The following is a 26,681-nucleotide window of genomic DNA, read 5'->3' on the forward strand; positions in this document are numbered from 1 at the left end:
AAACCACCTGGGTGACACTGAGGTGGCCCTCACAGGCAGGCATTTGGAAGCAACCACAGTGAGGACCTTGTTAAAACAGGTTTTGGGGTGGGGCCCGATTCGGCAGTTCCTACCAAATCCTAGTGATGCTGATGCTACTGATGAGGACAGCACCATACACTCAAGGTGTGTGGCTCAAGATGTCAGGGCTCAAGGCCTCAGAGGGGCAAACCCCACAAATTTGGGCCCCTTCTTCCCCCAATGCCCACAAATCCCACTAGGTGGCGCTGGCGAGGACCAACAATGTGTTATCCCTAGGCAGTGGAGGGCCAAGGCAGCCGCTGGGAGCCCTGTGCAGGGCCTCCAGGATGCTGATCACTTCCCTGGGGCAGCTGCCTTGGGGGAGAGAGGCTGGCTCAGAGCCCTCAGGATGGGTCCTGCCAGATGCAATCAGCACCTCACAGCCTCAAAGTCACTGCTCAGTGGACCCTCTGGCCAGGCTGGGGACTCCACCATGCCCCCTGCCTCCCTTGCCTGCCCATCGGTCTCCCTGACCTTCCATTGGCCCTGTGGCCCAGCCCAGCTCCTGGCAGGGGCTCTGGGATTGCCGCTGCATCCCTGGGGGGTTCTGTGGCTGCCAAACAGTGCTGGGTTGGTTAGATACCTGCAGGAGAAGCCCCAGGTGAGAGACGCGGATGCTTTCAGGGAGGCCACGCCCCTGCAGTGAGGCCGGAGACAGGCTCAGAGCACAAAAGTAGCTTGCCTTTCTGGCTGCTTGATTTTTACCCCGCTGTGACCACCGTCTGGCAGGAATGACAGCTATTTGTGTAGCAGCCCTATCACTCTTAGGGGACTGTAAAATTCCCAAGGGGAATGCCCATTCAAAGAGGAGAGCCAAGGGGGACCTTGGAGAGCTCTGTAGGGCCAGCCCACCAGACCCACCAGCAGGCACCCCGCTAAGTCAAGCAGCATGCCCTCGCCCTGGTCCATGCCTCTCCCTCTCTGTGAAGCTCTGCCTGTGTGTGAGGCCCCTTCTCTGAAGTTCAGAGAACAGGCAAGAATAGAGCCTGGCACCCCATCCTCTGTGCTGCCTGGATGAGGCCCCTCTCAGGCCCAAAGCCAGTGCGGGGCCCTTATTCCATGGCACCACTCGGCTACTCTCTGCAGACTGGAGCTTTTTTAGGCTGTGGTTTATGTAATTTAACGCTAACCAGAGTTCTTTCAGATGCTCTGAAACTGCAAACATTTTGTCAACACCTCGTCCAAAAGCAAGTGTTGCCTCCCTCGAAAGATGCCCACGTGAGATAAACTGGAGGCCTCTTTACTGGGAAATGGCTTTTCCTTGTCTGAGCCTGGGGAACCTGCTTGAAGGTCCCTCTCTGCATGTGGGTGGGATGGTAGAGGGCCCAGGGGTCATGGTGGGTGGGAATGTTGGAGCCAGGAAATGCTAACGGGTCTCATTTATTCTGGGGTCCTCAGGAGCTTGACTTCTGGGATACTCTTCTCCTGAAGAAATCAGAAGGGTTTCTCAAACTTTCATATGCCCGGGAAATGCCCTGGGGATCTTGTCAGATGCTGGCTCGGCAGGTCTAGGGTAGGGTCAAGTTTCTACATTTCCAATCAGCCATTCCTTGGTGGCTATGCTGTCTGTCTTAGGAGCAGTGGGGAGTCGGCACCACTTCTGGCTCTAAACTAGGACAGGATGGGTGGGGGCAGCACCCTAGGCACAGCCCCAGTGAAGTCCCCCTGGGTGCACACAGCAGGGATTAACTGCAAAGGATATGAATGAACCAGAATCTTCACTGCTGCTCTGCGGACAGGGTGGAAGGGGCTGAGGACATACAAGGCGTTGGTGGCACTGAACCGGAAGATGGTCTTGCCCTTATTCAGCACGATGAAGGTCTGTGGACAGAGAGCCATGAGAGGTCAGGAGCAGCAACCCCTAGGCCCTGCGGACAGGGGCTTTTGGGGGGAAGCTGTCAGAGCCCTAGGACTATGGCTAGCTGGGGAAAGAGGAGCGGGAAAGGACAGCCAGCATACCCAGCGGGCTAGTCGTCCCCATTGCCTCACTCATGGGTGAGGTGGGGAGCAGCCTAGTTAAGGGTAAGGTCAGGTTGGTTGAGACCTAGTTTAGTTTCAAGATTATAGCCCCAAGAAGTAGGGGTTTTCCATGGTCCTTGTCCAACTGCTGTCACAGCAGAGGCCCAGACCTGGGATGGCTCCTCCTTCCCCTTCTTCCTCCACTGACCTCTCCTGGACCTGCAAGGCTTCCCCACCAGGCTCCCTGGGAATAAGGGTATGGCTGGGGGGATGGGGAAGCTGGGAGGACATATGGCTCAGGAGGAGGGAAGGGGAAAACACTGAACCATTGGTTTTTCCTGAGACCCTGTCTCTTGAAGTCAAGGGCAAATGACAACCTAGCATTTCCCTCTAGGGGAATCACGAGCAGCTCAAGGCAACCCCATCGCTTGGCTTCTAGAAGATGCCTGCCTACAGAGCAGCGTAGCAAGCAGTGTGGGAGCAATGAGGGCTGGAGGTGGAGCTGTGAGCACAGCAGGTGGGGATCTGGGCCAGCAGCCCAGAGGACAGAGGTCTTCCAACCTGCCTGGATGTGTGATGGGCACAGGTCTGGGATCTCATTTGTCCAAGGGCTAAGCTGGTGACACAAGGTTCTAGCTTATCTGGGCAGGGGAGACAAGTTGACCAGGTAGATTAGAACCACAAGTTCTGCTGCAGTGCCTCCATCAGCCCACAGGGCTATAGGCAGCGTGGTCAGGGGCTCAGCGAGGGGAGACAGGAAGTTCAAGGCCAGGACCACAGCTGGAGCCTCTATTCAGACATTCTCAGACACAGAGGCAGAAAAGATGGTGTTCCCAACTCCTTCCAGGCTAACTGACACCAGTCTCTGCAAGCCTACCCTTAACCTAAACTCATTCAAGTCCACCTGCAGTGACTCCTGCCTGCCCCAGCTAACTCCAACCTAATCACCATCCATCTGCCCACCGTAACCTTGACTCACTGCCCGCTGTGGCCCAACCCCAACCCAGTTCTTACTTTCAGCTCTCACCCACCTTCCAGCCTAATAACTCTGACCCCAGCTAGGCCCATCCCCCAACCTTCACCCCACTTCAGTCACTTGAACCAAGGGGAAGTTTATCTGGTCCTGCCTGGGAGCAGGACCCGGGTCAAGGTTTCCTTTTCCTCCTGTTTATATAGACTGGGGGAAGGGACTCCCTTCACACGCGTATCCACTCACATATACATCCACGCGCACATACCCTCAGGCTTTTAAACAGTCTCAAACCACCATTGCATACACTCGGCACTCGGTGACATAGGCATGTGTGCTCACACCTGCCAGGTGCTCACACACGGGCACACTGACCACACTTGCCCTGTCTGCCCCTCAAGTGCCTCCTTAGCCTAAGGCTGGCTGCAGAAAATGTGAGCACCTGCCATTGTCCTTGGTACTTTCTGGGGAAAGGTCCTCCCCAGGTCCCAACCCACTTCCCTCTAAGAGTGAGGCCCGGAAGCGTGGGCAGCAGGTGGGAGTCTAAGCCTCTAAGGAATCCTGTGTGTCTGTGGTCTGTGGCTGGGTGCAAGGTGGCGCACATGGTCCTCACAGAGAAGGCTAGGGCAGTGCAGGGCAGGAGATCTGGACTGGGGAATTTAGCTCCTGGGTGGAAGCTGGAGTCACCTGCCTTAATGGACAAAAGCTGCTTCCTCTCCCTACACCCAGGAGGGACAAGGGCAGAACAACTACCCCACCATACTACACCCCCAGCAATCACTATCCTTTCTCCCTCCACCCCTGAGATCTTCCAGTGGTCTTCATGGCCCCTCTGCAGGTCCACAAGGCTCAGGGGCTGCTGCTATGGCCCTGCCTATGGGACTCTCCCATGCCTGGTTAGTTCGTGCTGCCTGAGGGGTGGGGCGTGGGGGCTGTGCACTGTCCCTAGTTAGGAGAGGTGGCCATATGTTGTGCCCACACTGGATCCAGGGCAGGACACTGGTTCCAATTCACGTGCACACCTCCTGATGGGGAGGACTCCACGGAGTCCCAAGGAGGGAGGTGAACACCCAGCCACAGGTCATTCTCAAAGGAAGCTTCCGCCAGAAGGCAAGATGTCAACAGAAGCTGCTCTATCTTTGCTTCATAGCACCAGACCAGCAGCTTGGACTGCATAATTCCTGTCTTTTATTTTAGAACTCCAAAACTGAGGTGATTGGAATATAGATTGACAGTGAGTCATTACCCCAAAGCCCAGGGGAGCTTGCCCCCCACACAGTCCTTATGGAGGGAAGGCCCTCTCTCTTCTGCTGTACTGCAGGGAAGTGCCTGGAAGGGAAGGGGGTGGGGAAGGTGGGAGTCACCTTTTGGGTGCTATAGAAGGGGTCCAGGTCCTCCAGGGGCTCCCCAATGAGCTCTCGGGGTGGGTTGCCATAGAGATCTGGCAACTTTTTGGAGGCCTGCAGGTCCAGCTGGGGCCGAGGAGCCTCTTCCTCGGGCAGCCCCTCCCGGCTCTCCTGCGAGGTGGCCGAGCCGCGGGCTTGCTTCTCCGCCATGCGTTTCTCGATGGCCGCCAGGGACTCCCGGGTGAACCTGCGGAAGCTGCTGGTGCCCCGAGGTAACAGGAAGTTTGCCATCTTCTCATCCTGCTTCTGGGGCACAGGCTGTCCTCAGGCTGCCTGGGGGAAGCTGAAAGACACAGATAATGGGCCTGACGGGATGCCAGGGCCAGAAGGCAGGATGGCCAGACCTGCGAGGGGTGGCTGTGCAGGTGGAGCAAAGGACCGGACTTGCAAAGAGGCTGGAGACCCCAGGCTACCAACCACAGCACATGCAAACCTGGCTGACACCAGCGTGGGAAAATCCAGAGCCTGTGGGGTACTGGCAGGGAGGTCAGTTTCCCTGTCCCACCCTAACAAGCTTAGGTGCAAGTGAGCATCGTAGCACTGTCATCCTGCCCCATGCAACCCAGAAGGAAAGGCTCGCGCCCTTTGGTCCCTTAGCTGTCTTCATTGGAGACACTCCCATCACTGATGTCCACACCCCTGGGCTCAGGAAGGTTACTCTGTGAGGCAGGGATGGGGTCTGTCATCTTTCTACTCCAATATCCCTGGCAGAGCAGGCCCAGAACAAATGGGGGAATGACTCAAAGAACACATTTAAGGCATTAGAAGGTACCAAGTCCTGCTTCTCCTCTTCAGGGCTATGGTGTCTGGTCCCCCACAGCATCACATGTCTCTGTGGGGCATTGTGGGCCGATCTCACCTGGGGCATCAACTGATGGGACTTTTGCATTTGCCATAGGAAACCCAGGAATATCCTGTAGGTTTTTAGAAACAGCTGGGAGCTCTCATCCAGATGTTGGCGGCCTGGTGTACACAGCTGTGATAGAGCTCCTGCTGAAGCTCTCAAAGGAATCCCCAAGGTGCTACATCCTCCCAAACGAACCTGCTGCCAAACATGGGAAGTGCTGAGGGCTCCTCAGGCTGCTTCTTACTCCCCTCCTCCCAAGCAGATGAATAAATGCCAATCCCAAGGGACGGCAGAACCAGAAAACGGTGACCACTATCCACTAGGACATCCAGCCAGCACACGCGTGTGACGTCAAACCGGGAGAATGTGGCCCCTGGTGGCCTCAAACGATCCAGAACCTGGTGTGAACGCACTCTGCCAATGACAGCAAGGCAGAAGAATGCATTCCCTACTGCCCCACCAAAACAGGATGTGGTCAGGAGGGCTCCTGACCGTGACACCAAGCCAGGAGGCTGTGCTGCTAATTACCACATCAGACCGGGAACGCTGGGCACCAGCTCAAGAGGGCAGGATGGACACCTGTTGGAGATCTCTGCCAGGACAGAATCCCTTCCTGTCAACCAAAGGCTTTGCCCTGATCTTACTCCTGCAAAGCATGTCACCAGTGACCCCATGAGCTGCTGGGGCATCCAGCCCGCACAGAGCGGAAAAAGGGCCCGGACCTGGGGCTGCCCTGAGCACTATGGGTTGCAGGCACTTGGCCAAGTGGCAGGTAAACAGGGAGCAAACACAAGACAGCCTGGCCTCAGAAGGGTGCCTCTGTCCCCAGGGAAGTGCAGCCTGGAATGTGTGGAGGGAGGCAGGAGGGCGGAAGTCATGGACCAACGCTTTTAGGGGCCATCCCATCCTCTGCATCTTTTTTGTGTTTCATTCACATGAAGTTAAAGGAGCATCTCCGTCAAAAATAGCAGGTGAGGGAGTGGGTTTCCACTTCATAAAAGCATTTCCCTGTCTACCTTCCTTCTCTGAGTGAACACAGAGACTTCTATAACACTTGTCACCAAATGGGAAATATGGCTCTTTTTTCTCCTCAGCTGGGGAGAAGTTTGGGTGATTTTAAACTTTTTTAAAACTTTTCTTCATTGCTTCTTTTTGTTAATGATGAGCTTGCAAAAACAACAAGGTCACTATTCTTTTTATTAAAACAACAACAACAGACTGGATGACAGCAGCCCCTTGCAGGGCAACCCTCACCACTGTGAGCAATCACTAGTTCTGTAAATTGGGAAGCCACCCCTTAAGCTTGGAATTATTTGTTAAAAATAGTGCTCTTTGTCTGACTGTATCCATCTGTGTACATGTGTCTGCAAGGGTTCTGGAGACACATACACCTGGGGATGTGCAAGGCTACTGATACACACTGGCAAAAGTTGTGTGTGTGTGTGTGTGTGTGTGTGTGTGTGTATGGAGAGAGAGGGGGAGAGGGGAAGGGAGCTTGCACCTGCATATACGTCTGTTCTAGCAAAGATGTGTTTGTAATTTGTATTGAAATAAACGATCCATGCAGATAGGTGCCCATTAAGTGTACAGGTGGATGAATTTCCACAAACTGAACACACCTGGTAACCAGAACCCTGACAAAGAAAGAAATGGTTCCCACTCCCTCCCTCCTGGGTCCCATTCCAGTTACTAACTACCCTCCTTCAACAAGGGTAACCAACCACTCTCCTGACTGCTAAGGGTATGGATGAATTTTGCCCGACTCCGTAGTTCAGGGGTTCGTAACAGATTCCTTGGAGGGATGGGGAAAGGATTCTGGAGAGAAATCACATCCCCGTCTCATTCACCTTCAACTCAAATTTCTTTCATTTATGAACACAGGCGACGGAACAGAGGGTTAGCAGTATCTGTGACCAAAAGAAACTGCAGCTTCCTCTGAGCCATCACAGTGGCTGCTCGTATATCAAAGATTATTCACCGCTACTTTAAAATCATAGTACTTACACCAGCAACTTGATCTTATTTAAGACATTAATAAAGCAGCACCACATTAACAAAGATTGGTTTTCAAGTGTTCTGATAGTTGCATTCAATACAATTGGTTTCCTGTGTATTTTATGCTGTGTATTTTATTGACTTGAAAAATGTGATTCTGAGCTGAGCTTCACCCACCTGCAGTAGTCCCTGCTGAATGGCTGACCCTTGGGTCCCCTCCTCTACACCACACTTTCCTTATCTGTGTATTGAGGAAGGTGAATGAGGAGACCCTCAAGTCATTCCTGGGATTCTCTGATGTTGTCACCACCCCGCCACCCCCTCTGCCTTTCTTTCGGCCACCCTGGAGAATGGCACTGAAGGCTCTCCCAGGAGAAAGTCTAGCCTGAGGGCCCCAGCCCGCGCCCCCTTGGGTCTGATAAATTCCATTCTGAGGCTTGCATTACCCCAGTGGGAGAGGTAGAGGCAGGCACCAGGTCTTGGAGGATGCGCAGAGGTTATGGGGGGGGGGGTGTAGGTTCACATGCCCAAGCACTATCTCACCCTTTTTAGTTCCCCTTCACTGGAAGCCCTGACGATGGGGTCCTGGGTCCCAAGAAGGGTCTGTCTCAGCTGGCCTCCTGCACAGCATCCACACTCTCAGGGCCCTGGCCTGGGAGGGGTGTGGGCCTCCCGGGAAAGCAGCTGAAACCAGATTCCAGATAAAGTTCCCAGCTCCCCAGCAGCCAGGCAGCTTCAGGTTCCAAAGTAAACCTGCCAAGAGCCTTCTTTGTCCCTGGCTGCTCCTGGTGGGTGGCAGGATCCATTTCCGCCTTGTTCTCCTGTTCCCTGCACCTGGCTCTGGCCCTGTTCTTCCTTCAGCAGCCCCGGGCCCACGCCCTGCTTTGGCCACGCCTGGCTGAGCCCCACTGCTGCAAGGTTTCCAGTGATGTCAGGGTGAGAAGGGCCCAGGCCGCCAGAGGATGCTCAGCCACACCCCTTAGGCTGGGAGGTCAGACCTGCTGATTAGGAAGGGTCCACAATGGGGAGGCTGCAGTGGTCATTGGACTCCAAGACCACAGCCACCCTCCCCCTAGATGCCAGCACTGCCTGCTGCTCCCCTGGCCCACGCCAGCTTCTCCCTCTGCACCAGCTCCACAGTTGCTCTCTAGGATGGGACAGCGCTTCCATCTGACCACTCTGCTTGGGCAAGTTTCCCCAGTCCTTTCAGCCTCACTATCCCCATGTTCATCTGCCTCTGGTTACTGGGCACATCTTTCTCTAGGTCCCACTGGCTCTGGAAAATTAGTGAATCCTCCCTTTCAAACTGGTTCCTCTTGACACCCTTTCTTCTGATTCTGACCCCAAGTCCTCCAGTCCCACCTATTATTATCACTTCCATCCCCAAAGCCACTGCCCTGGGCCAGGCCTTCTCACCCCTGCCTGGACCCAACCATGCCCCTGGTAACCCCTACCTTTCTTTTTCCTTCCACCTCACTCTGTGACTCCAACATTCCCGCTTTCTGTGCCCTGTGTGATTGCAGTTATCTCCCGCTCTTTGTTACCTAACCTGCTGCAAGACACCTCTGACTATCCACTCACTCATGTCCCTCTGCCTCCTCCACACCTAGGCTTTGGCCCTTCCTGACAGTCCCTGGAGATGACTCTGGTCTTCACTGTCTAGTCTTCTCCTCACCTCTTCTTAGGGCAGGGCGGGGAACTCCTCTAACCTTTGGATTGCATTATGAGGATTCCCACCAAGACAGAGATGGCTGCTGGGAGTGTGTGAGGCAGGGGGTGGTGGGGGGGAGAACACGGTTTACAGCAGGAACTGGCCTCCTGAACTGTCTTCTCAATCAGCCTGCTGAGGTGGGCATGCAGCTAGTGACCTATGGATGGTGCTTACAGGGCTGTGACATGGAACACATCAGCCTGGCAGCCTGGAGTGCAGCCATGGGCACTGTCTGGGGTGGGGGACTGATGCTGGATGATTAACTTGTCCAGATTTGCCTGGGACTTTGCCAGTTTTAGTACTTAAAATACCTGCATCCCAGGATACCTCTCAGTTCTGGGCAAACCAAGATGGTTGGGAACAAGCTCTGGTCTTCTAGCTCCTTGCAGCCTCTCCCTGCCCACTTCAAACCCAGATCCCCAAGACAGGCACACACCAGCGTCCTGAGTCATGTCTGGCATTTTGGTCGCCTTGGAATCAGAGCCTCTGGAACCCAGCATGCAAAGAATATTCTTTGCCATGTAAATTTATGCAAAGCGCTGTGGAAGTGGCTCCCAGGCTTCCTAGGAAATCTCTGCTAGCTTCCTCTACTCTGGGCTCCTCTCTCCTGCCTGGCAGTCTGGTGACCTTGGACTGGGGCACCTACCAGCCCGGGCCCACAATCCCATCTGCCTCAGGACCACTTTTGCCTCATTCTGGGGCACTTCTCTTCTGCCTTCCTGTGCTCCTAAAGAAGAGGTTCAGGGAGAGGGTGTGGGTAACCCCGGAGCAGGTACCGAACCACCCAAGCTGGAGGCCAGGGCACCAGTGGTTTCCTGGGTACACCCTGGTCACATGCCATATGTGAGCACAGGGTCCTGTCCTCTGCTCAGGTTGATGGGACACACTGGGAAGACAGGCACTTCTAGACTGACTACACCAGGAACAGGAGGATGGGGTTGAGGGAAGTCTGACAAGTCATCCACAAGATCCCAAGTGCTGACATGAGAACTAGGGACCTTCCTCACTCTGGGGCCTCAGTGCCTGAAATCCCATGAAGATCTGTAGCCCTTGCACACATCAGGCAACTTCCTGTCTTATTTGAGGAGAACATGCTAATGAACACCTCAACTTGGGCTCATTGGATTAACTAAATGGTTGAGGGGAACATTTACTCAGCATCTGTGTATAAGTTCCTACGCGTGATTTCATAGAATACTTTTCTTCTCAAGGTGACAGATTCCAAATCAACAGGTGGTGATGAGGAAATGAAGTCCCCAGAGATTCCACACATACTTGCGGAGAATGGCAATGAGAAGACACCTGGGCCAGAGAACCTGCCCCTGTATCTGTCTCTGCCTCCCCTTCTGGCCTCCCCACTTCCCTCTCTTGAAGATTTCCTGTCCTTATGTGGGAGGAGGAAGTGGTTAGGGCTGTGTCTTGGAAGCTAGTTTGCCTATATGAACTTGGGCCCTGGCTCCTTAGTTGCCTGTATTCTCGGGCTGGGGAATTGATTTTCTCCAGCTTAGTTTTCCCATTGGCAAAGTGGGGTTTCTAATAGTACCCACTTCCTGGGACTGTTGTGAGGCAGAAGTGTATTGATATTTTCCCAACCTTGGCACACAGCGCATATTCACTGAATATATCGGTTGCTATTATCATGGTGGTTACAGCTGTCATTACGATCATGTGTCACTTAACAATGAGGATAGGTTCTGAGAAAAGCATCATTAGGCACTTCCGTCATTGTGTGAACACCATAGACTATATTTACACAAACCTAGATGGTGACTATCAATCATTATACATAGCCTCTCCCCTCTGCCCTTACTTTGGTGCTGGGATGGAACCTAGGGCCTCACAACATGCTAATGCACGCGCTATACCACTGAGCTACACCTTCAGCCACTGAACTCAACATGGCCTCTTGACACAATAGAGAAAGGAAATAAACATGATCTGTACGGCATAACACGGCCTACTGTTATATGGTAAACTTTATTTTATAAGTAAGCGTTCACTCTAAAATAATGATAAAAATATGGTAAATACATAAATCAGTAAGGTGACCCTTTGTTGTCAAGTATCACGCTCTACACATAGTTATATGTGCTGTGCTCTATGTGCCTGGCGGTGCAGCGGGTACGCACACTCCAGCCTCTCTGCACACTCAAGGCCAGGAACTGCTAATACAACGGTGGCTATGACACCACTAGGTGACAGCTATTTTTCAGCTTCATTACAAAATCCTGGGACCACCGCTGTTTATGTAGTCCGTTGTTGACACTGTTATGTGGCACAGAGCTCTATTATTATTCTCATACGAGATCCAGCTCAGAGGGCCTCCCTTCCTCACCAGCCCTCCCTGCCTGGCTGGCTCTTCTCCTCTCGGTGCTCCTGACACACTTGAATTCCCATATGCATTTTATGGCAGGGTAGAGTTTGCTTCCACATATACTTTCCCCCTTTGGGGTTTGTACTGAGCCCCTAAAGGGAGCCCAACCCAGTGAGGTGCCTGTAAGAGCCTGATGGATGAAGGAATGAACGCAGACCCACACTGTGACCCTGATCTCCTTTCTGGTCCTCAGTTTCCCCAACTCTGAGCTGGAGTGAGCACTGACAAAGGGCTATCCCAACAGTGTCCCATGTTCATTATGAGCCCAGCATGGCACAAAGCACTGTTGTGGATTACTTTATTTCATCCTCACAAAAATCTTAGGAAGGGGGTTGTGTTCATTATCCTCCTTTTACAGATGGGAAATCTGATGCTTAGAGTAAGTCAGTCTCTCAGTCTGTTTGAAGTCTAACTATTGCACGACATTGCCTGTACTTCAGAGGGCACAGAACTGGGAGGAAAGGGTGTGGCTTAAGTGTGGCCACCAGTTTGGACTGAGCAGGTCTGGGACACCCCCTCCCCGCCCCCTACACACACACACACACTCACACACACACTCTAAGACTAAGAGTCAGCTACTGGCCTCAGCGGAGGCTGGCCTGGCCCATGTCCACGCCTGGGCAGATGCTCCCAGGGAGACCTGGCCGATTTCTGCCCATGCCCAGAATCAGCAGTTTTCCTGAAAGAAAAGATTCCCTAGCAGTTTTCTCTCCAGCTCTGACACTGTCCAACAGGGTAGCCACTCACTGTGTATGGCTACCAAGCAATTGGAACATGGCTAGCATGACAGAGACGTGCTGCTGGGAACCCATACTAATTGTGAAGGTTTAGTAGGAGACAAAGAATACCAACTAATTCATTACTATTTTTTTTTTTCCTGTATGAGGGATTAAAGCCAGGGGTACTTCAACACTGAGTCACATTGCCAGTCCTTGGTTTTTTACTTTTTATTTTGAGACAGGGTCTTGCTGAGTTGCTTAGGGCCTCGCTAAATTGTTGAGGCTGGCTTTGAACTTGCAATCCTCCTGCTTCAGCCTCTGGAGCTGCTGGGATTACAGGCGTGTGCTACCACGCCCAGCTCATTAATAATTTTTAATATTGATTACAAGTTAAAAAAAAAGCTACCATTGAACTTGATAATATACTGGATTAAATAAAGCATGTTCAAATTGATTTCACCTGTTTCTTTTTACTTTTCTAAATGTGGCTGCTAGGAAAATCTAAAATTACATGTGTGACTTGCATTTGTGGCTCATGTTATATTCCTGTTGGAAGCCACTGATGTAGCGTTTGGGCTACCAGACCTTAAACCAGTATAGAAAGCCACCTGCTCTGGAGCCATGCCTCAGGCTGGCCTCTGGGGAGGAGGTGGGGGTGGGGATGTCGGAGGGGTGGAGATGGGTTGAAGGAGAGTTGTCCAGGCAGACCAGGAAGTGCCACCCTGGTTTCTGGCAGTGGCCGTGGGTGGCTATGGAGGCTCAAGCCACAGGTTGGGGTGGTGCAGTGGAAGGGGGAGGGGTCGACAGTGTGTTCAGACCATCCTTCCTGCCCAGGCAATTATCTGCACGTCCTGCTCTCCTCTCCGGGGTAACAGCTTGGACAAAGACTCCGTGGGGGTGCCAGCTGGTGCTCGTGGCCTGTGTATTCAGGTCCTTGCTCCCAGATCAAAGGCACATTGACACATCCTTGCACAAGGGCCTCAGCTAACCGGCTCCCTGCAGGCTCTATTCCTTTGAGACTGCACAAGCATTAACCCTGTGCAGTCTGGAGCCTGCCCTGAGGAGCTGGGGCCGTCTAAGGGGGCTTTCCTTCCGTGGTCCCCATCCAGCCTCCAGCAATCTTGGGAAGTCCTGCAGAATCACCCCCATCCCTCTCCCAGGCGAACACGCCCACCCCAGAAGCTGGGGATGCCCTCATTTACACACATTTGCATCCCCTCATTTATTCCAACACTCTGGGAAGCCCTGGCTAATTCAGCAGACAGGAAAACCCCGCCCATTTTCGCCCTGCCAAGTGAATCCCCTACAGGGATGAACAGGGGGGTCTTGGAGATCAGAGGCCCCTTGAGGGGTGGAAGCTGAGGAGAAAACTGGCACTGTCAGCCCCAGCCCTGCATTTAGTCCACTTCAAAAGGACAGACTGGTTTGAGTGCTCCTAAAATGCTGCTCGCCCCGCTTTTCCCTCCTCACCCCTTCCCCACAGCAAGAATGGGGGTCAAGGGTCAGGGCTTGATAGCAGCACATTCACCGCATCCACTGTTCAACAGTGTCTGGGTGTGCCAGGTCAGGGGACTGCAAACTCCCCAAGTAGTCAGGAAATCCCTCCACAGGGCACACCGCCCCCTCTTCCTCCAGGTCCTGGTCTTCCCTGTCAGCTGCGGGGATCTATAGTGCACTGAATGGCACCACACTTGCGGCCAGGACCCATCATTGCCAGACCCAGAGGGTCCAGGATGGAGACCTGGAGGATCTAACTGGCTGAAACCACAGTGACAGTGACAGGGCGGGGGAGGGGCAGCCCAGCCACCCAGGGGCACTTTCACCCTAGACCCCCCAAACCAGGTGTGTACTCTTACACAGCACACATAATCAGGGCAGAATGGTGCCCACCAGAGAGAGGCCCCATGGAACACTCTTGCACACTGGTGCCCATGAGACTGCAAATCAGCATCCTCTCTCTAGCCTAGTTCCTTCCAACTCATTTTTCTTTATTCCTGAGCTGAAAAAAGGCCTTCATTGGGGAACTGCATGGACGCCATGGCAACAGAGGCATTTATGAGGCACCTACTGTGTGCACTGAGGGAGATAAGACACACCCCCCAGAGGAAACTGGGAGGTCTACCCTCTGGGGTCTTTCAACTCCCGGAGGGAGATAAGTCAATCCAAGACACTAAATCTCTGCCACAAAAATGTCCACAACACAGTATAACTCCATATGCAACCCCTTTTCCTTAACACTGCTTTAAATTAAGGTCTAACTTAAATGCAAGAAAATGCACAGTTTAGACATAGTTGGATGAGTTTCGACGAATACATATACCTGTTAACTGCCACCACAATTAAGATAGTAAACACTCCCCTTACTCTAAAAGTCCCCTTCTGTCCCTTTCCGACACCTGCTCTGATTTCTAGCACCACAGATTAGTTTTGCCTGTTCTAGAACTTCACGCATATGGGCTCTTTTGTGTCAGGTTGCTTTTGCTTCACATAATGTTTTTGACAATTTTTTTTTTCTTTTTGGCGAGTGCCAGCTAAGATACCTGTGCAATGCAATGTGAGCACAAGGAATTCTTCTGGGGACAAGTTCTTAATTGGATCAAAAAAAAAAAAAAAAGCGAGGACCGGAAGAGGCCCAAAGTCCAGTTATCTCTGAGGACGGTAGGCCCCCAAGGATTCATAGGGAGTGTTTTTTTTCCCCCTCTCCTTCCCTCAGACAGTTCTTGAAACGGAAGTGCAGCAATTATACCTCTAATAGGCACCCGGGCTCAGCCAGTGAGTGGGGGCTTTCCCTGGGTTTCCAGTTCTGTTGGCAACTCGCTGTGGCTTTATTTAACTGGCAGTCTGTGCTGAATCCGACCCAGCAAGGCGGCGGGGCTGGCGCTGCAATCGGCCTGCGGCTGAGAGCCTGTGCATCTTCCGCTGAGCTCTACTTTGGTGGTCAGGCCTTTGTCCCTTAGCCTCCCTGCATCCCCCACCCCACCCCAGCTGGTGTCCCCTGGGTGGGGCCCTGGCCCAGCAGGGAATGAACTCAGGGGCAGCAGAGCTGAGCAGCCACCTCTGCTCGGAGGGGCTCCTCTGTCTGGGTCCCCTTCCTGCTTTTGGCCTGGGTTGAGGAGGAGGCTGGGACTTTGATGGTTGGGCAGGCAGGCAGTATTGATTGGCTGGGCTGGTCCCTCCCATGGTCTGATCCACCCCTTAGATCATCCTGGCACGTCCCAGCCCGGCCCCAGGTGTGGGGGATGGCTAATGTAGCCTGAGAGTGGATTTGGTGTCTGAAGTCAGATTACCTCTCCTGCCCTACCATCTCTTTGAAACCTGCCTCTGAGCCAGCCCCTTCCTTCATCAGGCCTTCCCTTCGAGGAATCAATAACCCGCCAGAAAGGCCCTTTCCACTGTTCAAAATCCATTCCCAGAAAGCTCAGGCTCCCTGGGCAAAGGGCGTGGCCCTGGGCTGAGCTCCGCCCCCCGCATCCCCGGGTGACCTTGAGCCTAGGAGGTGGGCGGCACCGGCCCTCAGCCTCCCAGGGGTGTAAGGCCAGCAGCAAAAGCCTGCAAGTCCGCGCGATGACCGAGGACGGAGGATCTCCGGGAGGGTGAGGGACCTGCCGGGATGCACACCGACGCCTCCATCCTTCCCCTCTGCTAATACTCCTGTGGGGCCTCGACTTTCCACTGCCTCCCTGGGAGATTTAATCAGAAGAAACTGAAGAGGAGCGAGAGAACTCCTCCAGCCTCAGATCATAAACATTCTCTCCCGACAACAGCCTCAGAGACACCATCCGATCCCTTTCCAAATCTCGTGCCTCCTCCACAGCTGGGCTCCAATCGCATCTCCTCCAGGAGGCCTTCCAGGCTGCTCTGAACCCCACAGACTCCCACTGGGGAGCCCAAGCCCCTAACCGCGACCTTGCATTCGGCCTGTCCTGGGCAGATCGCTTTCTGGCCCACGGGGTTAAACCTGGGAGGACCTGTGGGTCCTCGGGATCCTTGTCTGCCCCTCCAGAGATGAAGGAAGAGAGGGGACTGAACAAAAGAGGCTGACAAACTGTCACATCAGACTGTGGCTCTAACAGTCACAACTACATTTTTTTTTGGGGGGGGGGGACGGGGTATATCATCCTCCTTCAGGAAATGAAATGGTTGGAGGAGGCTTTGGTACCTGGCTCCCCCCCCCCCCCCCCCCCCCGCCCACAGAGGTGACTCTGCAGGGAAGGGGTGAGGGCAGACCCAGCAGAGAAGGTGACACAAGTTGTAAAGAATCTATGACAGATGTCCCCAAGGTTGTGCCAGCTGTGGTGCCCGTCCCCACAAAGCCTGGTCCCCGGACTTCCTCCCCTATCTGGGGGGTCCCAGGCCTCAGGAATTGACGTGGGGTCTCTATAAATAGTGCCATTCCATATTGATCATCTTAAAAAGACACGGTATGTTCTAGGCCCACGGAGAGGAGAGTTGTGTCTAAAAATAGACTCATTCCCAGGAACTGCTGCCAGGGAGGAGAGTGGTGTAAGCTGTGTGTAGCCGAAGGGGCAGTCCACTGAGAGGGTGGGGGTTAGGAGTGAGGCACAGCACCTCTTCATCCCCACCCCATCTCCTCTGCTCCTGCCACAGCCGCCAGCCCACTAGCTGGTTCCTGCCTCAGGGCCTTTGCACGGGCAGTTTCCTCTTCAAAATTCTTTTCCCAGCTCTCTTAAGTATTGGTTCCTTCTTGTGATTCAGGTCTCAGATCAGTTTCCTACTTCAAGAGGCATTTCCTGGTTAGCCTGTCCTATTGTCTCCAACCCCTGTTTCATTTCCTTGATAGCACTCACCAAAATCATCTTCTGTACTTATTTGTTTAGTGATATCCAGTCTTACTCTACTAACATGCAATAAACCTCATGAGAGCAGTTATTTTATCTGTTTGGGATACCTTCTAGAATCTTCCATGGCACAAAGTAGGTGTTGAATGTCCTCTCCAGGCTCTCCCTCACCACCCCAGGCTGAACTCTAGGTTAGGCCATCCTGGGCTACAAGGAGGCAGGGGCATCCAACCCAGGCTCACTCTGCTACCTCTGCTATCCTGGTAAGTTGATCTGCCCCCTGGCTGCCCAGCCTCTGCCCACAGGCAGCTCACTGGCCTTCTCTTCCCTCTGCCTCGTTTGAGGTTCAGCCACAGGACTTTTACCCCAGCCCTTCCATTCCCAGTTTTGTCACCCTGGATACCTGCCCTAGACAACCCCATCATGTGTCCTTGTCTCTGAATACAGTTTTCTGGAATACCCTTCTCTTACCAGAGCAAGGACTGCTCCCCTGCCTAGCCCCACCACTGCAGCCTCTCTTGAGGTTCACAGGAAGAGACACTTAACCTGGGCCTTCCTGACTGGCTCCACGAATAAACAAGGACAACTGTATACCCATTGTGCGCAGTTTTAAGCTGCAGACATCCGGCCCCTCACTCTGGGGGAAAGGCTTTTCCCCATGAGTGCCTGCCCACGGGTGGGCTGCAGAACACACCTGCTAGAGTGTCCACATCAGGCTCTCCCTGGACCCCACCTCTGGCCAACTCCCCTCTATCTTTCTCCTCCCTCTTCAACCATCAAGCCCCTTGAAAGTGCTGTCTACACATGCTGTCTCCACCTCCTTCTCACTCCTCAACCTGCTCCATCTGGCTTCCCTTCCCACCAATTCATTCATTCACCAGAACTGTCTGTGAGGGGCACCACGTTCTGTGGCACTGGGAGAGGAATTTCTCCTGCCAAGGTCAACAGTACCTTCACTGTTGCTCAGCCTAATAGGAACTTCTTTTTAAATCACTTATACTTTTATATATATATATATATATATATATATATATATATATATATATATATATATATATATCCATGAACTTCCCAGAGGCAGTTTTTTAAAAAATATATTATATTTAATTTATTTATTTGTTGGTATTGGGGATTGAACCCAGGGGGTGCTTTACCACTGAGCCATATTCCCTGTCCCCTTTTATTTTTTTATTTAGAGAACAGGGTCTCGCTGAGTTGCTTAGGGCCTCGCCAAGTTGCCGAGGCTGGCTTTGAACTTGTGACCCTCCTGCCTCAGCCTCCCAAGCTGCTGGGATTACAGGTGTGCCACCACCATGCCTGGCCTCCAGAAGGTATTTTCTGAAGCCTCTCGGTAGAAAGGTCAGGGAACTCCTGGTTTTCCTGCTGCCACTCTGGTTGCTCCTTCCGGCCTCTGCCCACTTCTGCCTCCATTGTTGAAGTGCTTCTGGGCTCTTGACCCCACTCTCCTTCCTCTCACTCTCTATACCCCATTGGAACCATTTGGATGCTTTCAAGCTACAGATGCCCCCAAGCTCCACTCCAGAACCAGATGAACTGGCATGCTTGGGGGAACAGCCTGAGCACAAGTACTGTTATATACAGCTTTCCAAGTGTGGTGAATGTCACCAGGACTGAGAATCAAGCACTCTCCCTGGGCAATCTAATTCATCACTGTGGCTCCAATGACCAGCCTCTGCTGGCCGCTCCAAGTTCCTACCTCCAGCCCAGATCTCCTTCTGGAACACAATTCCTTCTTGGATCCTTCCCTCCAACTCCCTGCTGGATGTTAGTATCTCTCCCAAGAAGTACGACAGGTTCAAAGCAGAGCCTGAGAGGTCAGTTTTCCTTTGCTCTTCATCAAGTTTGTCAACCCAGATTTCATTTGCCCATCCCGCCTCACAGGGTGATATGGGGACAGTACACCTCACTGGGTGAACCGCCAAAGTCAGGGATGGCAGAGATCATATTCCTTAGTGGAGAAGGAAGATGGCTCTGTCACCTGTGCTAACTTGCCTGTCACCTCTCCTTCAACTGAAAGACTCTGGTTGGCACCTATGTTCTGCCCTGGAGAGGTTGGCATATTGCAGAGCAGATACATTGACACCGGGGCTCAAACCCAAGGTCTGCCACTTGGTAGATGTGTGACAGTGAGCAAGTTCTGGGTCTCCAGTTTCACCTTCTGCAAAATGACCATTATTATTGTCCTGGCTGCCAGGGTTTATGCACAGGAGATTCAGTGGATGAGCCTTGTAAAGTGCGCAGCGCATCCCTGACCCAGAGAAAGCGCTCAGTCAATGTTACTACTTTTAGTACCATTACTGAGGATAAATTCCCAATTCTTGAACATAGCTCATAAGGGTCCCTGTGATGGTGATCTTGGCTTCTACTTTGCTCTTTTCTCCCTCACACCAGAGGACCCAGCAGATCACTCAACTAATAACTGTGCTGTTTCACATCTCAGTACTTTTGTACATACTGGCTATGATGGCTAAAGTGTGCTGGTCTCGCCTTAAAACTCCTATTCACCCTTCAAAACCCAGGTGGAAAGTTATTATTTTTTTTTCTTTTTTGAGATAGGATCTTGCAAAGTTGATTAGGACCTCGATAAGTTGCTGAGACTGGTCTTGAACTTGTAATCCTTCTGCCTCAGCCTCCCAAGTGGCTGGGATTACTGGTGTGCACCACCAGACCATGCTTGGAAGGTTTATTTTTGTTAGAAAGGTAATCACCTTTCTAACAAAGGTAATCACCCCTCCTTTGAGTGGGCTCTGGGGACATACTTTTATCATTGCAAATCCTTCAAGCAACCTTCCCAAGGATCAACAGGAACTAGTCCCTGTGAAATCGAAACTGCTATTTATCACTGTCCTAGGCTGCCCTCAGGACTCCCTGCTCTTTGGATTGCCTGGGTACCAGCCTCCCCTGCTCCTCCATTCCCAGCTGTCTCTGGTGCTTCCCACCATTCCTTCAAGCTTGTTCTTCAGGCTGAATGAGTCAATCCTGGAATTTTTCCAGAGTAGCTTTGATCACCACCCAACGCCAGGCTGGGCGCCCTGGAGTGCATCAGCTGCCCATGCCACACTGGGCTGAATGTGGTTCTTGACACCTTGGGGCCAGTTCTTTCTCTCCTCAGATCCTCATTGGTTAGTTCTAGGCCCATTTGGCCCCCCGGGAAATGGACTTCAAGGGATCTTCACCCTGAGTGGTGCCCCCAATCTAATGCTTTCTCTGTGACCTTGGATAAGTCCTTGACCCCCTCAGGGTTTTGATTTCCCCACTTTTACAATATGGTGGTGGTGATAGGGTTCGATGAAAAGTTTTAAAAAGCTCTTTTCAGCACTTTGTCCATTCTAGCAATGAATCTCTGCTCCACACCCTGTCTGTCCCTAGACCCCCTCCACCCCGCCCCTGCTGTGTGCTCTTGGGACAGCAGCCTGTCTCATCCTAATTCCACCTTGCCACTCATTACCACCACTCATGCACACCTGCCTAATTCTCACTGGGAGGAGATGAGGTCAAGGAGATGGGAGTGGAGGGCAGAATCAAGGATCCTGACTCTTCTTAGTCTGGACCTCTGCTGTTCAGGGTCCCTCTAGGTCCTGAGGCCTGGTGGGAACTTGGGAGAGGGCGTTGGTGATGTGGCATAGTGGGGGTCATGAGGTGTGTCTGTCTGGATGGTTCTGTCTTGCTCACCGGGAGAGGTGCTTGGAGTCTCAGGGGTAAGCAAACAGTTGGGGAACGGAAAGCCATCCCAGGACCCCAACAGGATACCATGGCCCAACCAGGCTCAAGGCAGGAAAGGGAAGAGTGAGTTCCGCAATGGCGGCTGCTGTGCCTGTGCGCTGCCCTCCAACAGGTGTCCGCAAGGCAGGCCTACAGCCAGTCCTTGGCCCCAGCCTTGCCCCCATCACCACCACGACCGCCGCCGCCACCCCTACCCCCACCTCTGCCCCCACCAGACCTTGGCCCCTCAGACAAGGCTAGGCACCTCCACTTTCTCCCAGGGCGCCACCAAAGAGGATCAAATAGCACAGAGGTCAAGAGCCGCCTCCTGTCAGGGAGCGTCAATCTGTCCGGGTCAGAGCTAGGAGGGCAGAGAACTCTCCCGAATCTCAGCACCCAGAAATCTCTTTGCTTTCGCAGGGCAGAGATCAGATAGCAGCGATGCGGGTCCTTTGGGGTGTCAGAGGGTGCCGAGATCTCTTCGTGGTCCAAGCGCCCAGAGATGGGGCACACACGTAGATCTCTCTCCCATTAGCGCTCACTGAGATCTCCTTTCAAGACGCTCAGAGATCTCGTCCAACAGAGAGAATAGCCCCAGCGGACGGATCCCCTGGGCCCAAGGAAAGAGGGTGCTTGGCCTTCTCCCCCCCATCCCCAGTACTATCCTGTCAGCCCCCTCACCCCCGCTCTCTGGAAACACATTCATTGCGCGCCTCATCGCCGCTCTGACCTTGGGGTCTCCGGCCTCGGGAATCCGGGTCCCAAACCTAGACTGTCCCCGAGCCTGCGCCAGGGATGGCCGGGAAGCCGGGCCGGAGCTCCCCCTCCCCCGGCCCTCGACAGCGCACAGGGAAACCCGGAAGGAAAGGGAAGGGGAAGGAGGCACCCGGCTATCAGAGACGCCCCCGGGGGATCCCCTCCAGCCAGGGCGACCTGTGCCCCTTCTTCCCGGTTTCCACTCTCAGGAGCACCGATCGGGGAGGGAGCGACCAGCCGGACCCTGGGCAGGGGAGGGGGCGCGCAGAGGCTGGAGCTCCGGCCCTCGGGGAGGAAAGTTGGGCGGCGGCAGGCGCAGGGGGCTCCGGCCGGGCCAGGGCTGCCAGGAGCCGGGGCGCTCGCTCACCTGCTGGTCCCCCGGCCCGGCCCCGCGGTGGGCGGCTGCGGCTCGGCGCGGACTCGGCTCGGCACGGGCTTGGGGCACTGGGCTCAGGCTCAGCGGCCCCGGGGGCGCGATCCCCGCATCCCACGGGCGCCGCCGCCGTCTCGGCTCCGCGGCTCGGCTCGGGCTCCCGGGCTCGGCGGGCGGCGCGGGCTCGGGCTGGGGGCGGGGTCGGGGGCGGGCCCCGCCTGGGCTCGGCCTGGGGCTTGGGGCCCCGGGCTGGCTCCGCCCCAGAGCGACGCGCCCGGGGCTCCGCACGTGGCGCTCCGCCCGCTAGGAGGGTGTACACGCCGGCACTCGCCGGGGCGCACACCCCCACGCTGACCCGGGGACGCCCTGCCATAGACAGCCGCCCACGCGGGCACCGGACAGACACACAGACACACGCTGGCTTACGCACACTGACCTGGGGACGCTTCGCCACAGAGAGCCACCCACGCAAGCACGGACAGGCACACACCGACAAACACCGGCAAGCACCCTGGCACAAGCGGGAGTGTATATACACACATCTCCTCGCTGACTTGGGGACCCTCTATGCCAGACACCCATCTACTGGACACACACTGACATCCATTCTGAGACAGACACACATCTGCATACCTGCACCGACATACATACGTACATGCACATTGAGAGAGATGAGATACACATTGACACCCACACCGAATTAGACAGACACATCATTGACACACACTGACACTGAGGCAGTCACACACTGATAAACTCGGTGTCACCCGCACGGCTCAGACGTACATCCACTGGCACCCTGACACACACACAAAGAACCACACTCTCCTAGAGACATGCAGTACAGTACAGAAACCTGCACAATAGTTGATGCCTACATGGACACAGGGACACACATGTACTGACAGAAGCAAACACACAGCCAGACCCAGAATCAAGCTTGCAACCAACAAACACAGACACCTACCCCGACACACACACACACATACACTCTTGAGCTAGGTACAGCCTTCTCCTTGGCTCATACAGAGATAAAGAGTCACTTACTGACATGTATAGTCGCTCACTCAAGGACTCTATCACAGGCATGTGAGATACAGTCATTCACATGTGGGCACAGATTTACATACAGAGAAACATTAATTTACACACCCAGGCAGATCGACAGGGTAACACTCAGAATACGTTGGAGCACTCTTCTGTTTAAAATGATAGGCCACCAGGTTTTGTCTCCCAGGGAGACAGTGCATGTCTTCCTGGGACTGGGCCACTGCCCAGTGCCATCACAGGAACACACCCATGTACACATACATGCACACACACACAGCCTTTATTATTTTTCTAGTAGCTTTTTACTTTTCTGGACATCTTCAAGGCTCCTAGAAGCTTCTGTTTTGTTGAGCAAAACAGGTGCTGGGTTTGGAAGCCCAAAGGCTGGAACCTGATCTTCTATTATTAGGATTTTGAAGAAGTGGGGGTGGGAGAGTGTCCGCATCCCTTTGGGACCTGGGTGTGGGGCTCTCGGTGTCACTGGATGCCTTATGTGTATACAGAAGGGCTGCGCATGTTTGCAGAAGGGATCAGTAAGAAAGTCGGTCTGCAGGAAAGTTCAGGACACAGGCCTTTGGCTCTGAGTTGGACGGGATGTCTGGCGGTCAGACAGATGGACCACAGATCTCCTGCCTGCCTGTAGCCCCTGCGTGGCCTCAGGTTAGCCAGCAGCTCCCACTAGCGGTGAGAGTGAGAAACTGGGTCCTTGTCAACCTTTCAGTTTCGAGCATGGGACACGCCTTCCCAAGCTCAGACCTACTAGGAGGGAGGAGAGTGCAGGAAAAGGAAACTCCCACCTTTTCCGAGATCTTCCACCACCACCGATGTCTGAACCCAGAATAAAGATTCAAACTTGCAAATGGGCATTGGACCAAGGAGATGAGAGGGCTGGAACAGAAGTACTGGGGGGTGGGGGACAGTGCTGAGAGCCGGCACAGGTGGGCTTTCCACATTCCTCCTTAGGGCTGGGGATTCGATGTAGCCTGCAGGAGAGTTGGACTAAACCAGTGATCGGCATTCACCAGGGATTTAAAGGAGGTGGGGAGAAGTCCATGGAAGGGAAGTAATCAAAGCCGTGACCCCATGAAGAGTCAGCCATAAAAACACATCTGGCGGGCGGACAGAAGCTGCAGAGTGCAGGAAAGGGCAAGGCACCTGGAGTCCGTGCCTCAAACAAGTAACCCATGCCAAGATCTAGACAGCTCCCCTCTTTGTGTCAGATCCTATTTAATTAAGGCAGTGAGAAGAATACGCAGTTAGTAGTTGGTCAAAGGGTTTTTAAAACCTGTATTCCCTATTTTTCACCCTTCCCCTCACCTCAGACCTGGAGTTGGATTAAGCGTATTGTTGCGTGGATCTGTGCAAGATTCTTCTCTTGTATTACTGTATTTCTTTCCCATTACTGTTACCCGACTGCTAATTACCTCCCCACACAAGGCATCCTCTCTGATAGATGAAAGTAGGTCTTTAAGCACATACATACACTTGTAAAATACGTGTTGTTTATGCACTTTTTTTTTGCCCTGTCCTCAGCTTTTCTATATATGTTTTGCTTCTGTTGAACCTACAGTTGGAAATGTGTACATCCTCAATATTCAGCTGTAGGGCTTCCCCCCAGTAGAACCCATCTGTAAAATCAGCACAAGGAAGCCAATCTACATCTCTCTCTCATTCTCTCTTCCTGCACTTTTGTTATCCCCCTTCCCCAGGATTAACTACGGTGATATCATCAAATTCTCTCTGCTAGTTTTTCCTTGTTTTGATGTTTATTTAAAATGGAATTGTGAGTCGGGCGCGGTGGCACACTCCTGTAATCCCAGTGGCTCGGGAGGCTGAGGCAGGAGGATCATAAGTTCAAAGCCAGCCTCAGCAATGGTGAGGCACTAGGCAACTCAGTGAAACTCTGTCTCTAAATAAAATACAAAATAGGAGTGGGGATGTGGTTCAGTAGTTGAGTGCCCCAGATTTCAATCTCTGGTACCAAATAAATAAATAAATGGAATCATAAAGCACCAACTCTTTTAAGCTTGGATTCTTTGGATCAGATTTGTGTTTGTGAGATTCACCCAAAATTGCTGTTTGTTGTAGCGTATTTGTTCTCATTGCTGTATAGAATGTCATCATGGGAATCTATCGACATTTGTCCACTTTGCTGATGATGAGGGTTTGTTTGGGTAGTTTCTAGCCTGGGTTCACTATGAACAGTGCACTGTGCATAGTTTAGCGCATGAATTTGGGTGAATATTTATACGCACTTCTGCCAGGTACATACCTGGGAGTGCAATTGCTGAGTCATCAGAGAGCAAGTGTTCAGTTGCTGAGTCATTGGAGAGCAAGTGTTCACTTGTAGTGGACGTGGCTAGTTTTCCAAAGTGGTTCTACCACTGTGCCTTCCACTAGCAGTGAAAATGCGTTATGTGAATGTGTACTAATTCTGGTTCATCTACATTCTCCAGCACTTGGTATTTTTGTCATTTTCATTGTAGTCACTTGAGTGGGTGTGCAGAGGTTTTACATTGTGGTTTTAATTGGCATTTCCCTGATGACTAATGAAATTGAACACTTTTGCATGGTTTATTGGCCATTTGTGTGCATGCACTTTTCATTTATATAAATGGGTATTGTTCTAGATTTCATTCTTTTCTTATGTTTCCCCCTGAATGCTCTGCTTTTGAGCTCAATCCATGGTGTGGTGTGGGCAGCCAGTTCTTTGCTTCTGATAGCGGCAGAGTGTTCCATGTTATGCATCTACCACCCTTTATTTATCCCTTCTCCATAGAGGTGAGGGACTGAAGCTGATAGGTGGATGAAAAGAGTAGTAATTGTTTTGTTTCTATTTTTGTCACTCTGCTAATTCCTGAGGTGGAGGTGGGCAAATAAGCAAGTGTATTAGGGTCTTAGAACCCAGAAATACTGGACCATGAGGCATCTTAGAAGGCAGAGGGAGATGCAGGGTGGGGCTGGGGGAAAGCCACACAAGGACCAGCAGACAAAGAGATGTCTTCTCCAGTCTCCCAGCCAGGGGGTCCTCCCCTGTTCAGTCTCTTGACTTTGGGAGGGGGCATCTGACACATCAGAGGCAAGAGTAAGGAGGCTTCTAGCTCCCTACTTCTGTTGGGTGTTGGAACTCTGGCTGTCATGAGCACATTCCTGTTAGGCAGGGGGTTGGAGAAGTTCCCATTGAGAATCCAACCAGCCAAAGAAAAAGAGACCGCCCCCCCCCTCCCAATACCTCCTCCACCCACAATCATTGCTGCTACCTGTCAAGAAGCCACACCCCCATCCTTCTTTTTCCTGCCTGCCTCTCCTGAGAAGGCTGTATGTAATGCATGGTGTCTCTCTTCAGTTTCTCTGTATCCAGCGTGGCATGGAACTTGAGGATGGCCAAGAGGCATAAGCACACCTCAGCCAGGGAAGAAAGAGAGTGGTTCTGGGAAAACATTGGCTTTCCTGATACAAGAGGACAGGAGCCACGGGATCTCCTGGCTTCCCTCTCCCGGCTCCTTCCCTCTTTGAGCAATGGCAAGGTGCTCAGAGCATCATAAATGTGAGGCTGGGAGATTTTGAGACTTTGGCCGGGATGACAGAGAGCTTCATTTCACTCTTTGTTTCAGCAGAGAACTGTAGGCTTCTTTCATTTGCAGCCTGCTGGTGTTGGGTGGGGAAATACCTGGGAGCCCAGTTGCTCTGGATACAGGCTGTGTTGCCAATTGTGTTTTTTAGCTTCTCTCCTCCTCCCCACTTTCAGGATTTCAGGAGATGAGTACCCTATGCTTCTTTTTCCAGGAAAGTGGGGATCTCTCCCTCTGCAGGCGCTTGGAATCTAGCCTTTTCTACTCTGCTAAGTTACTGCTGAAACTTCCAAAAAAGTTGTTGTTTTATCTGTGGATGGCTCCTCTTCCATTCATTTTGGTCTCATGGGGTTTATATCTATTAAAA

At 52.8% G+C, this 26,681-nt stretch overlaps 1 protein-coding gene across 7 annotated transcripts in view; it reads right to left on the reverse strand.

Moving 5' to 3' along the window:
* Positions 1-4,626, reverse strand: part of Scn5a (sodium voltage-gated channel alpha subunit 5) — a 78,611-nt gene extending 73,985 nt beyond the window's left edge. For all 7 annotated transcript variants that reach the window (XM_027932276.2, XM_027932275.2, XM_027932278.2 and 4 more), the window contains exons 1-2: positions 4,354-4,626; positions 1,763-1,881 (exon numbers count right to left, since the gene is read on the reverse strand). In XM_027932276.2, the coding sequence (XP_027788077.2) occupies positions 1,763-1,881; positions 4,354-4,626 (392 nt within the window). The remainder of the gene's footprint in view (positions 1-1,762; positions 1,882-4,353) is intronic.
* Positions 4,627-26,681: the final 22,055 nt, after the last annotated feature.

Source organism: Marmota flaviventris, chromosome 1 (genome assembly GCF_047511675.1).
Source record: "Marmota flaviventris isolate mMarFla1 chromosome 1, mMarFla1.hap1, whole genome shotgun sequence".
Classification (NCBI taxonomy): Eukaryota; Metazoa; Chordata; class Mammalia; order Rodentia; family Sciuridae; genus Marmota; species Marmota flaviventris.